The sequence below is a fragment of the Carex rostrata genome, chromosome 16 (genome assembly GCF_964058835.1).
Source record: "Carex rostrata chromosome 16, lpCarRost1.2, whole genome shotgun sequence".
Lineage (NCBI taxonomy): Eukaryota > Viridiplantae > Streptophyta > Magnoliopsida > Poales > Cyperaceae > Carex > Carex rostrata.
Genome location: NC_135933.1, coordinates 1,927,724 through 1,943,723, shown reverse-complemented (window position 1 = coordinate 1,943,723; position 16,000 = coordinate 1,927,724). Strand labels below are relative to the sequence as shown.

Genomic DNA, 16,000 nt, shown 5'->3' with positions numbered 1-16,000 from the left:
TACACAGATAATATCACCATAGTTATTTAGTACTGTTTCAAAAGTATCAATTAAAATTACTCGTCAAATAAATTCAAGGTCGTATTAGTCCCAAATGCAAACATCCTATCAGTAAATAAAAAACCTCCCAAAGAAATTCAAACGATCAGTGAAAAATAGATCAAAGACAATTAGACAACAACTGAACCCTATTGTTGTCTTCTCTTTGGCAAAGCAAGAAGACTATAATTAACCATCTGACTGTAATTATAGCTGCATCAAACATGTGCTTTTCCTCTTTTCTTTCTTTAAATAAGAAAACTTCAAACCAGGATTAAGAACCAGTTATCCACTGATGAACGAGGCACTGAGAAGCGGTTGGTCTCTTCTCAGGCTCAAAATCGAGCAGAGGGCAGAGAAAATTTGAAAGGCTGCGTGCATCAGTTTCTGTGAAGTGGTACTTATCAACAAGAAGGCTATCCATTGGCCGGAATTTCAAACGCCGTATCCTCTTGAGATCTCCATGACGGTCAAAGTAGTCTTTCGAACGGGACCCAGTCACAGCAATCTGAGAATAAAAGAAAGCAATAGAGTATGAATAGTGCTCCTGTACTACACTGAGGTTGCATACTGCTCCAATGTACTTTTCAGAAATAGCCACGAAATCAACAAATAAACAAAGCACAAAATCACTTGTGGGCCTCACCACTTCACCAGAGAGGTAATATGTCACACTCATTCCAAATTATGATAACAACTTCCACAAAACACTTTTGAGAAAAAAATTCTGTGTGAAAAAGAAAGGTGTTCAAACCTTTTTAGGCATCTTTCCGAGGAGTTCCATCATCTGGGCCAAGTGATCCTGAACAACAAACCAAAACCAGTCACAAAATTATAAATAACAAAATCTAATAGAAACATACACAGCTAATGTTGTGTTGCATCAAACACACAAACATGAAGGAATACCTCATCTTCGGTAAAATCATCGCTGGCCATCGGTGCAAAGAGCGTGTCACCAGTCGCCAACTCAAACACCAAACACGCAAAGGACCACATATCAGCTGAAAACGAATACCCCGATCCAATAACGACCTCTGGGGCCCGGTACTCCCTTGTTTGTATCTCCTCCATTAATTCCTCATTTCCACGGACCGCATTTCCAAAATCCACAATCTTGCACTGCAAGTCAATTCCCTCCAAGCTCCTGTTATCCATCTCCATGACACCTCCCAGAGAGACCCTCCGTTGAGAAATCTTAGCAACTGCCCTCTTGGCTCTTATTTTAAGCCACTTATCTCCAAAATTTACCCTCTTAACGTGGTCTGGGTTTCCTTCAGGTCGTTCCAGTATAGGTGGCAGACCTGTGCGGCTCGGGTCCTTTGTTGGGTCTATGGTGGAGACCAGAAGCACATTTTCAGGTTTTAGGTCTGTATGGATTATACCAAGTTCTCTGTGCAGGTAATCTAACCCAGAAAGAACTGATTTGGAAATTTGTCTTACCCGATGGAGGCCTATCCCTTTCTGGTGGTTGTACCTTATGAGTTTAAGGAGGCTGTCCCCGAGGAATTCAGTGGCCAAGCAGTAATGCTGTCCATTTGGGCCACTGTGTTTAAAGTGGTCCAGCAGTTGAATTACACACTTGGATTTTGAATCATCTCCTTGTGCAATTGAAGATAGGAGAGCTATCTCATGAAGAGCCGACTCAGCATACTCCTTTGCACTTTTTTGGATTTTAATAGCAACATATCTCTGCCAAAAGAGATGTTTTGTGTAAAACAGTTATCATAGTAAAACCAACAAATGAATTACCTCATTCTCCTATTAATTTGTAAACTTATGTCTAATATTAAAACAAAACGAGTCTTCTAAATCACTCAAAACTCTGGGCTCAAGGTGGGCAATTTATTAGGTTGTGACAAGTTTTCCATGAACTAATTCACCTCAAACTCAATTATTAGACTAATAACAATTTTCCTCTTGTAATTACTCAGACGAAGCACTAACTGAACGGCACAGATAAATAAATAAACAAAACAGTTCCCTTCATGGCCTTCTGAATGAACCTAATCAAAGAAATTCACAGACCGTAAACAAGAAAACTGTTTCTCTAACAACGATATAAACCAACACCGCAAAACTAAATCTTTTGGAAAGAAATAAGCGCCGATTTTTTTTTTGCAAATTTGTTTCCGAACAATCCCCCAATCACCCACTAACCTAGCCCCCAAAAATAATGGGATTTCAAAAATAAAAGTTTGAAGAACTGACGGAGCAAAGAGTGTCATAGGCAAGCCAGACGGTAGAGAAATTGCCCCAGCCGAGCTTCCTCTGAGCGACGTATCTCCCAGCGGCGAACCGGTCTCCTATTCTCGCCGCGTGGTAACCACCCTTTCTGTACCCCTCCATTCCCTCGTCCTCCGACGACTCTGATGCCGAGCACACCATCCTCTCTCTCTCTCTCTCTCTTTCGTTTCTCTCTCACAATTTGAGGAGCGTGATATCCGTTGCGATCGCTGGAAAATTGAAAGTGAAATGATTCTGCCAGCGGTAGAGAGGAAAGGGAAGAGGCGGGCGTTCTTCCATTCTTAAACGTGTATCTTCTCCAGTAATAATGACGGGAGACGTACAGCCAACTAACAGTGTGTGGGATTGGTGCATAAATCACATCTCCAGTTTAATATACAGGTAGGGGTGAAAACGGAGCGGATAGTGCTGATATCATATCTGCATTCGTCGGATAATGAGCGGATACGAATACGGATACGGATAGTAAACGGATATCAAAATTCAAAATCAAATCCGCCTTAAACGGATACGGAACGGATAGTCCACGGATACGAATTCGAATACGGATATAAAACGAATAATGGTCGGATAATTAAGATATATGAACTTCTAAGATACAAATATTAATTAAAACATTAAATATAAATATTAATGAACTTATAAGAGATGGGAGATAATATATTCATATAATATATATGAGGAGGGTTCAAATGCCTCTAATTTTTGTGCCTCCATCATGCCTCTATTTTTAAAAACTTTAATAACTCAAAATTTAAATCTTAAAATTCAAAATAAAACCGTTGGATATGAACTATATCATTTTATCTATGCACATGTAAAAAATTATGGCATTTCAACTTTATTTTGATTGTCATCTTGAGCTTATAAAAATGTATACAAATGTGGATAATTTTTAGACGTTGATTTTTCAACTTATTGATTCATATAAAAGCAAAATCAAAATGTGATAATTTTTTATGGGTACATAGAGAAAATAACATAGATCGCATCTAACGGTTTTATTTTGAGATTTAAGTTTTAAACTTTGAGTTATTTAAATTTTTAAAAATGGAGGCATGAAGGAGGCACAAAAAATGGAGGCATTTGAACCCTCCTCAATATATATATCAAATAAATGAATGGTAACAAAAGATGTTGTGGTCTAGTGGTTTGAAGCTTAATTCTTATTTTGATAGAATTTGAAGCTTAATTCTTATTTTGATAGAATTTGAAGCTTAATTCTTTTTTTGATAGAATTTGAAGCTTAATTCAAAGACCTTGAGATGGGAGGACATGGGTTCAAATCTCACCTATAACAAATTTTAATTCCTCTTTTATATGAGTCCGGCCAAACTATCCGAATTCGGATAATCCGGATATCCGCTCCGTTTAGGACTCCGTATCTTCTATGGATTTTTGATAATTATCCGAATCCATATCCGGAAATTATCCGAATCCGGAGCGGAGCGGATATCTGTCGGATAATCCGGCTCCGTTTTCACCCCTATATACGGGTGATTTAAATATAATCCTTTTTCGTTAATAAATTTTAAAGAAAATCATTTCGATGTTCATCTTCCTGCACTTCGCAGCATACCTTTTTTAGATATTTCTTTTCAAATTGGGGTCCGCCCAGAATAAGGAGAATTATTATTTATAAAATAATAGAGAAAGAGAAATAACACTGAAATTTCCATACAGAGAAAAAGGATTGATAAAAAGATCACCGGTTCAAAGGTTTTTTTTCTTCAGTTGTCTTGAATCTTATGTGGCTTTTTTGAAGAAGTTAAAAAAAATTGTAGTCGGAATAAATTGGCACAAAGAATCCAATGTAACAACAAAAAATAAAGCAAAAAAAACATTTGAATTGGAGACATCTTTACCGATCGAGACTAGTTCGGATGAAAGAAATATTTAAAATCCTTCTATTTCATGGTATCCTTTATTTTTTTTTCCTCTATTATTTTGTAATAGATTCTATAAATAAAAAAAATGCCTTCATACTCTAGCTTATACTAAATTCGAAATTGACAGAGGCTGGGTCTGGGACAAGTCTGCATCTTCTGAGATAGGGTTGTAAATAAGTTATAAATAAGCGAATTACTTCCAACTTATGATCAACTTATTAATACCCTGTTTGGATGGAGAGTAGAAGAAAGGAGGAGAGGTGAAGAATAAAAGAGAATGAAATGGAATAAAAAGGAATATTAACATATTTAGCTTTTTCGTGCTTGAATGATTAATGAGAATAAATAATTTTCATTTTCATTTTCGTCTTATTTTTTGTTTGGTTAATTAAAATTTAGAAGATTAATGAGAAATTTGATGACTATTGTAGGATTGTAGTAAAAAACTTGTATAAGAATTATATAGGTAAGATATAGGGTTGAGTATTTATGTTACTTTCTTTAAAATATTTGCAACAAATTTTTTTTCCATCTGTTACATCCCAAATTGGAAGGGAAACCGATTATATTAATTACAATGATACAAGATTAAATCTTTTACCTCCTATACTCTTCACCTTCGACATAATTTTGTCAACCAAACACAATTCGACGGAAAGTTTTATTTTCCCTTCTTCTCTCTCCATCCAAATAAGGTGTAGTTAATGAGACGATCAATTTGAGTTCAACTTATTGACAATTCGAGCTGGCTCATAATTCATTTAACCTAGTCAATTTTTCTAGTTATAGTCGGTTGTTGCTCTATTAATAAATTACATTAAAAAAATAGTCTTATTTTCATCCATAGCCCATTTGTTTATCATGTGATGAAAAATAATTTGAATTCAGCTTACGAGTTAAACGAGTTGTTAATGAGCAAGTTGAGGTATGTTCAAATTTAACTCACGAGTTAAATGAGTAAGTCAACTCAAACTGGAATTGATTCGAGTTGTAAATAAGTAAGTTAAAACAAGCAATTATTGAGCGAGTTAATAATACATAACCTTTTTTGCAGCATAACTCGCTTGTAACTGGTTTTGCAGCTCTAATCTGAGATATCCTACTAGATCTAAAAGTTTTATTAAAATTATCATTAGATTTTTATTAAAAAGGTTAAAATGACTAATCATCTTCATACAAAATAGTCAACATAGTGGCTTTCTTATAATGTTAACGTTGATTCTTTTATGACAAAACATATTCTCTAAATAAAATAAAAAAATTGACATAAGTAAAACCTTGAAACTATTCCATATACTAAATACAAAAATCAATTCCATAATTGAGTCTGTTTCGTTGTTCGTTTTAAAACTGCTCCTTACTTTAGTCCGTTCTGGACTGTTATTCAAAACAAGCTTGTCAAATAAAGGTTATTGTTAATAAATAGTGAGATAAAAATCACGCTGTTACGTTACGAAATTTTAACAATATAATTCTAAATGTTTTAAAGACAAGAATCGAAAATAATGCTAACGAGATAGAAATTTAAACCTTAATTAATGTTTTCCTAGATAAGTAAACTAAGTGTGAATCAAAACCCTGTCGAAATTTCGAAGTTCCGAACCTTTATAGGTCTAGTGCGTCCGCACTGGTGGTGAGTGCGGGTGGCTGACCCGCACTGGCCTCTATTTTTCTTTGATTATTTTCTGAAATTCGGTGCGAGTGCGGATGGTTGACCCGCACTGCGGGTGGGTGCGTCTGCACTCATGAAATTTTCTGTGTTGATCTGAATTTTCTGAAATCTGCTAAGTGTTGAGTGCGGATGGGTTGACCCGCACTGAGTCACAATGCGAACGCATTAGACTTGGACTTTTTCTGAAAATTTGTCGAACGCACTCGGGGATTTTCTGTGTTAATTTGTATTTTCCGAAAATCGACTAAGTGCCGAGTGCGGGTGAAGTGACCCGCACTGCGGATGAGTGCGTCCGCACTCGGGGATTTTCTGTGTTAATTTGCATTTTTCGAAAATCGACTAAGTGCCGAGTGCGGGTGAAGTGACCCGCACTGCGGATGAGTGCGTCCGCACTCGGGGTGTTTTTAACCCTAAAACTCAAATCACTCTTTCTCTCTCTTCCCACAGCCCATTTTCCCATTTTTCTTGTGTATTCAGCCAAAGAGAGAGAGAGCGCTCCAAGTCACTCCGAATCGCGCTAAAGCTCGGGAAATCGAAGGTGGAGCCGAGAAATTGGCCATAGATCTCTCCTAACCCTTATATTCGGTATTCCTTTCTCTCCTTCTCTCTCGAAACCTCGAATTTTCTCAATTTCTCGGGTTTTCATTTTAAACCTGAGATTTGTGTTCGAATTGCTTGTAGACTAGCTCCTTGAGCTTCTTTGATTGTTTATTTACCGATTCTTTCCCGATTTCATCTCGATTTCGGATATCGATTTCTAGGGTTTTGTGCCAAAATCGAAATTGGGCATAATCGTGAATTGATTAGTTTAATCCAACCGATTAGACTTGTAATCGGTAAGGTTACCTCTTGATCTTGAATTTCTAGAACAATTAACGGCTAATTTGAGGTTTTCACCAAATTAGGATTTAACCAATCGGTAAATCGAATTGTTACGAGAACCAATGTTAAACCAACTATATGTGCAATATAGGTGTAGGCTCGGTTGAGCAAGACCTTGCGGGACATTTTGAGACGTCTGATCCATAAGTATGCGATACGCTCGTCGTAATTAGGTGCGAGATTCTTGGACTTGTTTGATATTTCATTTTCAGGAATTAAATTGTTATTCGTTTGTCATGTTGAATGTCTGATTGTTGCATCATTGAATTGCATAAATCATTTGCATAGCCCAATAAAATTAAACTCGAATTATTGTGAATGAAATGATTTTCATGCTTGTATGGTTGCCATTTGTGTCGATCTATTATGATCTGATTTTGATTGAAAGTCACCACGGACTATGTATGTGAGCGGATTTACGAAGTTGAGCTGTATAGCTGACTTGGATCCGACGAATTATGTGTGTGAGTGGATTTACGAAGTTGAGCTGTATAGCTGACTTGGATCCGACGAATTTGCAAGGTTGAGCTGTATAGCTAACCTTGAGCCCTGGATCCTTATATCACTTTAGGTGAACGACCCTCAGTTTTCCCAGTACCGGTTGGGACGAGGGGTGAGTGATTGTATTGATGTGTGATTTGGAGTCGTGGGTGACATGTGTAACGTCTGTGGCTCAGTGGCATTCTCCTACGTGTTAATGCATTTGGATGGTCAATTGAATGTTACGAACATTGGAATGATTCCAAAGAGGATTTTCTTTATATGACTTGAACCAGACCTTAGTAAACGGTTAAGCCAAGCGATTACAGATGGGTGTCAGATAAAGGGTCCAGCTCGGTGGAACATCTGTAAGTGTCAGTAACCCTACAGACGAGGGTTTGATAAAGGGTCCAGCTCGAAAGAACATCGATAGTTGTTACAAGCCCTAATGAGTCGAGTTAAGCCAAATAAGTGTTGTGTTTGAAATTCATCTTGGAAATTCAGTTAATTGTGATTCATCTGGTTGAATTGTTGTCGAGCATATGCATCATCTTATTTATGAATATGTATCTGTTTGAATTGCCGTTGTATGGATTTCATTTCTGAATATGGAGCTTGATTGCAAGTCCAATAATCTAACTGTGACAAATTTCACACTGAGAATTTATTCTCACCCCCACCCTTCGGGTTATTTTACAAGTACTAGTGCGACTGATTCCGGAGAGGCACGCGAGTAGTAGGCCTTAGTAATCTACCATCATATGACCCTAGATATGTTTTGTTGTATAGCTTTAGGGTAGTTCTCATGGTTGGTATCCGGATGAGATACTTTTGGATGTATATTATATTATGACCAGACTGTGTACTCTGATATATATATATGAACCTGTTTTTATATTATTTTAGTGTGAATTGCTTAATTTATTTTAAATGCCTTGTAAGTATACATGGAGTGTATGCTTACGGTGGGGTACTGTTGCAACCCGTGGCCGCGGGGTGTGACACACGCGTAACTAAGACAACTAATTACCTGCCCTGAAGCTAGGTAGAGGACAATTTGATCATAACACTCTTTGGTCTTTTATTTAAAAAGATGGTCAGCATTGTCAAAACTACATTACCTACTATTGGTGAACATTGTGAGCAATTGCATCCTTTTTTATAAATAAGAATTGTTGATTTGCTGACCATCCTTTTTTCAGGGTTTTATATCACATGTAATTTGGACTTGGATTGTTGCTCATATAAATTTGTATCTATTGGTAAAAATTTGGAGGATATTTAAAATTTAGATAACACTATGCGTTTAAATGATAAAAGTATCGACTGGATGAATTAAAGTGACAGTGTGTTTGGTTAATATGAAAAAAAAGGCTTATTTTTCAAGAAAATATCTTTGGGGGCTATAATTATTTTCCCCACATTTTTTTGGTATAAGAATTTTACTACAGATTACTATTAAAAATTAACTTTAATATTGGCTATTTGGCTTATACAGAGGATCTCCCTACTTGCAAAGTAATAAATGACGTGGAAGTGGTGGGCAGGGGCGGAACCAGGATTTGAATTTTGGGGGGGGGGGGGGGGGGGGGGGGGGGGCGAGCCGCCGAAAGACGAAATAACAACCTAGGATTTGAATTTGGGGGATGCCAATCAGTATGCATCTGTAAAAAACCATATGAAAATATGCACTTAGACTATATATATAAGCAACATCCTGATTTTATGGGGAGTGCCTGGCCCCCCCTCTCACCCCCTTGGTTCCGCCCCTGGTGGTGGGTCCCACCCTTGGGTTTGGACTAGGTACCGATTGTGGGAATATGTATTAGTAAAAAATATTATTGGAATTTTTTTTCCAGTGTATCCATACAAAAATTCAAAATAGTCAATTTTCTCATAAAAATATCATAATATTCAATATCTCCATACAAATTTAATATTATTTCTTCTGTCCCTTTTATTTCTTTAATCATTTTATTTAGTTACTTCAAAAATAAATTGACGAATATATCATTCTTCTCTTATTCAGAAAATGAATAATGGAGTTTAGTTGAAACTGTGACTAACGCAGTAGCTTCTTGCATCAATAATTGAAATACAATTCCTTGTACTTGATCTCCTTTTCTATTGTTTCAATAATGTCAAATAGCTTCTGATACACCAATGCAAATAGCCACATTATTTCATACTTTCAATCAGTACCAAAATTTTTTCTCTCTCCCCCTCTCTGTTTGAAAGTTTGGTAGCTACTTTCCAATACTCTGTCTGTTTGTATTCTTCGTTCTATCCTTTTCTCTCTGTATTTTCTATTCAACCGTATTAATTTTCATTTGTCAAACTAATTTATTTCCTTAATTCAAACTATCAAAGTGTTAACAACATTATTTATTTATTATCCTTATCCATAGATTTTAGTCTTCTTATATATGTTACATTTTTTGAAATAAATATCGCTATAGTTCCGGATTTGTAATCGAAACAGTAGGGAACATGAAGTTTCAGTTTTTTGAAATAAATATCGCTATAGTTCAGGATTTTAGTCTAAGAGAGCGGCATTTTACTTGAAAACCTCAATATCCAAAATATGAAATAAAATTAAATAAAATAAAACCTAAGGAGATGAGAGAAAAGGATTGTGTTTTTTCACTCACGATTATGATTGATAGGGCTCTAATTCGTACCAAACCCAGTTGACAAAGAATAAGAAGGAACAAGAGGAGGGTATATTTGTCAATTTTGTTTTTTTTTTTAAATTACTAAATACAATGTTTAAATAAATAAAGTGGATATAAGAAATAATGTTAAGTTTGTATGGGATATTGGATATTATGGTGTTTTTATGGAGAAATTGGTTATTTTGATGGATTTAGAAAAAGAAGTGGCTTTAAATTTGGAGTCTATTTCTTTTTCTGGCTTCAAAGTGTTTTATTATGTTTTAGCCATTTTTTGCTGTTTTAGAAAAAAAAAAAAAAATTTCACCGATCCTGTTTGGTAAGACTTTAATTTCACCGATCCTGCTTAGCAGGTTTGTTTGAGTGTTAGGAGTTACATACTGACACACTTGTTCTATCGGTTTATGTTTTTTTTTTCCTTCCTGCTTTACCACAACTTAGGTGCAATAATTATTTGTAGTGACAAAATTATTTGTATTGACAAAATTACAAATTAATGAAGTTTGGAGTGACATTTTTACAATTTTAAATTTCAAGATGATATTTTTACAATTTGAAGGTTTTGGAGTGACAAATAACTAATATTTGAATTAATTTAGTATAAAGTCAAGCAATCAAAATTAAAAGGTTAATAAATTAATTTTAATGCATTCATTTTTTATACGTTTTTTTTACCACTTGACTATGTACAATTTTTTTATTTTTTTACATTCAGACGCATCACTCGTAAAGTAGGCAGATTTCAACTGTTCGAATTCGTCATTTGAAGCCGATTTAACGGGTTTTAGACTTGAGTTCACCAAAGAACTTGATGAACTTAAGCTTCTACTCCATTTTTTTGTTTTTCTTTGTAAAAAGTCCTATGTAGCTTATCTCTGTTGTTTTTTTATTATACATGTTTTCAATATTGTAAAAAGACACTTCTTAGTGTCCAAACTTTGCTAAATGCAATTTTTTAATAGAAATTGTGTCATTTTTAAATAACCCATTTTTTCTTCAATGAATATTTTTTCAGATCAAAGCTCTAGAAATATTCTAGTTAAATCCAACTTCATAAATAAACATGAGGATACTACTAGTTAATTTTTCAAATTATTTTGAAAAATAATCTATATAAGAACAAACATTGCCCAATTAATTAAGAAATGTAACAAATTTCAACCAGCCGAGTTATTGTATCGTTTCAAATAAAGAAGATGCCTAGTGCTTTTTATTATCCATTTCCTTTCTTCACATACAAAGCAATACAATTATGCGAAAGACATCTTCAGTCACTGATAAAACTTAACGATGAAAACAAATCGAAAATATAGAAGGCAGAAAAAGAGAGAAACAAAAAGAAAATGGAATTTTATGCATACCGCTAAAAATTATAAATTACGTATTTTTTTCCTGTAAATTCTATGATAACGTATTTATTGAATATAGCTAGGTACTAACCGTTACAACTTAAAATAAGTTATCAAAATTTATTTTTTATCTGATAAACCAATGACAATTTTTTAATTTATATACATCTTATATCATCGAATAGACGAATACGATGTAGATTAAATAATCAATATTATTGACACTTGTATGGTTGTATTTTTGCATTGCTTTAAATAATTATTTAAGCAAACCTGCCCTGAAAAGTAATGGAATAAGCTTCTTTTTTGACAGGGACAGTACCGGAATATTTTAATCAATTAAATAATATGCTGGTTGGCTTTTTCGGCTGTTTGGCTAAGATCGAAGTCTATTCACCCCCCCTTGTTATTTATTTCAATCCAATTCTCTCTCGACGTCTCTTTCGCCCCCTACTTTTTTTTTTCTTTTCCTCTTCGCTGCGTCCGCTAGGGTTAGGGTTAGTTAGATCGCCTCTTTCCTCCGTTCAAAAGAAAATTCAAGAGAGAGCGTGATGACTGGGAAGGCGAAGCCAAAGAAGCACACGGCGAAGGAGATAGCGGCGAAGATCGACGCCGCGACAACGAACCGTGGCGGCGGGAAGGCCGGACAGTCGGACCGGCTCGGGCAGGTCAAAGGCGGTCACGCCAAGCTGGAGTGTCCCCTGTGCAAGGTTACTGCACCCGACATCAAGACTATGCAGATCCACCACGATGCGCGCCACCCGAAGCTCCCCTTTGAACCTGAGAAGCTGAACAATCTCCATGCCTCCATTCCAAGCGAGTCCTCCTCCAAGCCCGGCATCCGCGGCAGCCTAAAAAAGTAGACATCTTCTCCTGTTTTCTTGTTGCTGTATTTTGTTCACGTTTATGTTTCTCTAATGTTTCTATGCTTGTCTTACTATATGAAGTATGCGTGATATCTGTTGGGTGTGGGGGGTGGGGGTGTTAGGGTATGGTGGTGGAAGGATGACAGTTTGGTGAATTTTCTCAGCGATGTGTAAAACTGAGTTGAACAGAAATTCAAGAATTCAAGTCATTCTATCTTGATTATATCTGTTGCAGGCTTGCAGCTTCTGCAAGCCGGTTTAGTCCCATCTTGATTATATCTGTTGCAGCTTCTGCAAAAGCCGGTTTAGTTCTATATTGATTATATCTGTTGCAGCTTCTGCAAAAGCCGGTTTAGTTCTATCTTGATTATATCTGTTGCAGCTTATGCAAGCCCGTTTAGTTCCCTTTTAATCAGTATTTTGTTTGTTATATACATAGTTAAATTTAAGAAAACTATATATAGTTCTTGATCGAAAGATCAGATTATTTCCTGACTATTTAAATTGTATAATAAAGGCCTGAGAGCACGAAGTAATGATCTTCAAGATAAGCGCAAGAATGCAACTTCCTGTTGTGGACTACATGACACATGCTGATCGCGTGATCCGCATACTTTGTAATAATCAGTCAACAACAGGAGAGCTAAGTTGCGCGAAGAATCGAATATAATCTGATTTTGTGTTATGTTTGATGCAAGGAAAACTTATCTTTTAATATGTAATCTATGTGCACAGCACGTATGATATTTATTCTGCTTGAAATTGTTGCTATGACATATCTAGCTACGTATTAAAATAGTTCACCTTTGGTACTGTTGATTTACAAACTTATTTACCTGGTAATGCTCCTTTCTATCTGGCAGAGATAGCAGCTGCATTGCTTGACATGTATAGCTACATGGCAATGTACCATACATGATTCGACTTGTAATATGTCTGCTGTCATTTTTTATTGATGTCCTGCTCAATTTTGTAATATTTTTGGGGGTAGGTTATTGATGCAATATAACTGTCCAAATTTTTAATTGGTTAGCTCCATGCCATCACTGCTACTGTAATAGCAGCAGATGTAAAACCTCTATCATGTTTTGTAGTGGTGTGAGAAGTGGAGTAAATCCTTTATTTCACACTTACAACTGCTAAACGAGAAGTAAAATATAAGTAAGATGGAGTAATAGATGAGTTAATCTGGAGTAAGTTATTTCATCTTTTTAAGTGGATTAATTTCACCCTCACTTTATCTGTAGGACCCACTTTCATTTCTCAAAAGCACCTTGGAGCTGCTAATGTGCTTCTAGTCCATCTACCAGCACCTTAGATTTTTACCAGACATTTGTTATCAAATCTACAAAATTATTGTTAGCATCTTTTGGGTAAACAAGAAGGGAAGTATCAAATGTGATTTTATCGTTTGATAGTAATTGAACGGAACCTATGATTTTTTTTTTTTTAGAATTATCATGAATTGATTATCTTTGTTTAATTAGGCCAATTTCTGTTTAAAATTCCTAATGACAATGGAAATAGAATCACATCCAGTGCAGATGTGGGTCTAGCTGTTTTCCTATAATTTTGTATTTTATCTCTCTAAAGTGATCAGATAAACGATAGTTTGGATTCAAAATTGTTTGTGAAATAATCAAATTTCACGATAAAAAATCGTGGTTCAAACTAAAATGAGCAAAACATAATAAAAAAATAGAACAAAATGATTGCCGGCTCGTCCAGGGCAGGCTCACACAAATCTTTGTCGTGATATAAACTTCGAAGTCATGTCATATTATTTCGTTTGATCTGATTTCATATCTGCTGCTGCTTTATTTTAAAAAAATGGTAGATTTTATGTCATCTCTTAGGGCCTGTTCGGATGCTTTTAATTTGGTGGAAATTGATGATTTTTGGTTGAATCCATCAATTTATCCTGAGGCCCGTTCGGCAGGTTATTTTCTTTCCCTTCTTCCCCATGTTTTTTCCCCAAAAAGAATCCCTGCGCTGTGTAAAAAGTTAGGAAAAAAAATGCGAGATCAGAGTGAATAAATGTCGCGTTGTCTCTCTCCCCTCTCTCTATTTCTCAATCTCGGTTGTGGCGGGAAACAACTAGTTGTGGGTGCATGAAACTGAAAGGAGGTAGCTGTGCTAAAAGAACAAAATCCATGATTGAAGAAGGTAATCACAACAAATTGATCTTAGTATTTATTTTAAATTGACTGAGGATCATGCCCCCATTGGATTGATTGGCTGCGTTTGTGCCTCCATTACTCGTTCGTACTAACTGAGGAGGCCTTTATTCCTTGTTTCATTTTAAATTTTGATGAGCCCATTCTAGCATGCTAAGTTCTTTGTTTAGCGTGTTGGTTTTGTTTTTACTTGTTTTGCACTAGTTTTTCTAGCTTAATTGTTTTACACTAGTTATTTGGGGTGTTTGGTTAGCAATTACGAAACATTCATACGGGGCTGGATCTGGGAAGGATTAGACAAAGCTATTACGTATCTCTTTTCGATTACATGGATTTAATTCTTTGTTCAGCTATTTGTCAGTGAATCAGTATATATTGAATTAGGGGAACCATTGTGGAGATTGTTTTGACAGACTCGTTCATTGCAATATAAACACACTGAAATCCTATGTAAAAAGATGCATAGTAACCAATTGTATAATACAAGGGATATATAAATATTTAAAATAATGTATCTGGCTTTTAATTTCTTTTTAAAAAAGAAGATTGGCACTAGCAAGCTACTCGTCAGAGACTGCACAATATTTATTCTAAGGCTTTCATGGAATATTCTGATATGCGAGGGAGATATTACTGAGAAAATTCGACCTTTAGTGGAACTTGTAAAGGAGTTGGGGATAAAATTGGAAAATCGACATGAATTTAGTTGAACCATTTATTTCTACTATTACTGATTTTTCTGCTAATGCATATTCAATATTCCGTGCTGGAAAGGGGGCAGATGTGAGGTCATACGATCACAACGTCGGTCAGATTGGATCAAGATGATGGTCGACTTGTACAAGTCCAAATTAACAGTAAGGTTAGTAGTGTGTTATTTTGAAAATATTGGTGGTTAGGTTTGATCTTTTTGTGAAAATAATAGTGTAGTGGTACGGGAATTGGTGTTATATTTTGGAAATATTGATATTTATGTTTGATTATTTTGTGAAAATGATAGTATGTTAACTCTACTTGTGATATGATTGTGAAAATGAGAGTTAGTGCAAAGAAAGTAAGGGATGATTTTATTTACTTTTGAATTGTTTGTTGCATCTTTTGTTGATTATTGGTCTGTTGGTACCCATGTTGCATGGATATAGATACGGGTATCGTATCAGATACGATACGGATACGACGATACGTCAATTTTTAAAAATCATGGATACGATACGGCCACTAAATATATTTTATTTTAATTATTTTGTTGATATAACACTTGTATGTATAATTAAATATAAAAAATAAACTCGAGTATATATAAATATAAAATCTAGTACGTTAAAACATCAAAAGTGAGATAGTGCAATGGGAAAGTCACATGTTACTTATGTAGATCTTGGGTTTAATTCTTGGTTGCTGCCAAAATATTTTTTTTGGCTTGCGCGGTGCACAAGACCGTGTCCATGTGTGGTGCGGGATGGAGTTTCAGTCGTATCAGCTCGTTTCAGTACGTATTGGGTCCGTATTGTACTCGTATCTGTATCCAATACGCATCCGATACGGATACGGGGCCTAGTTTGAAGTATGGGAGTAACATAGGTTGGTACCAACAATGCTGTGTATTTGTCTTGTTTTTCTATAATGGTACCGGTCTATACGGTACTAGAGCAAAGCAGGAAACAATGCAAAAAATATTGAGTAAAACAAAAAAGAGTTATTATCTGTACAAGGACCGACAGGGGAGC

The 16,000-nt window shown here is 35.5% G+C and overlaps 2 protein-coding genes and 1 long non-coding RNA gene across 4 annotated transcripts; 2 read left to right on the top strand and 1 right to left on the bottom strand.

The window, feature by feature from the left end:
* Positions 1 to 2,613, bottom strand: LOC144567384 (protein kinase dsk1-like). Its single transcript, XM_078317511.1, has 4 exons — positions 2,251 to 2,613; positions 949 to 1,731; positions 794 to 841; positions 1 to 547 (listed from the first exon to the last, which is right to left on the bottom strand). The coding sequence occupies exons 1-4, from the start codon at positions 2,425 to 2,427 to the stop codon at positions 314 to 316; spliced, it is 1,242 nt and encodes a 413-aa protein (XP_078173637.1). The 5' UTR covers positions 2,428 to 2,613; the 3' UTR covers positions 1 to 313.
* Positions 2,614 to 11,633: 9,020 nt separating this feature from the next.
* Positions 11,634 to 12,872, top strand: LOC144567060 (protein METHYLENE BLUE SENSITIVITY 1-like). 2 transcript variants are annotated; one of them, XM_078317099.1, is made up of 2 exons: positions 11,634 to 12,089; positions 12,614 to 12,872. In XM_078317099.1, the coding sequence occupies exons 1-2, from the start codon at positions 11,782 to 11,784 to the stop codon at positions 12,630 to 12,632; spliced, it is 327 nt and encodes a 108-aa protein (XP_078173225.1). In that variant the 5' UTR covers positions 11,634 to 11,781; the 3' UTR covers positions 12,633 to 12,872. The 2 variants fall into 2 exon arrangements, with proteins under 2 accessions (XP_078173225.1, XP_078173226.1); XM_078317100.1 differs by lacking the exon at positions 12,614 to 12,872 and having other exon boundaries at positions 11,667 to 12,169.
* Positions 12,873 to 14,016: 1,144 nt separating this feature from the next.
* Positions 14,017 to 15,347, top strand: LOC144567855 (uncharacterized). The gene is made up of 2 exons (XR_013515521.1): positions 14,017 to 14,262; positions 15,048 to 15,347. It is a non-coding gene; the product is annotated as an uncharacterized LOC144567855 (long non-coding RNA).
* The last annotated feature ends 653 nt before the right edge of the window (positions 15,348 to 16,000 follow it).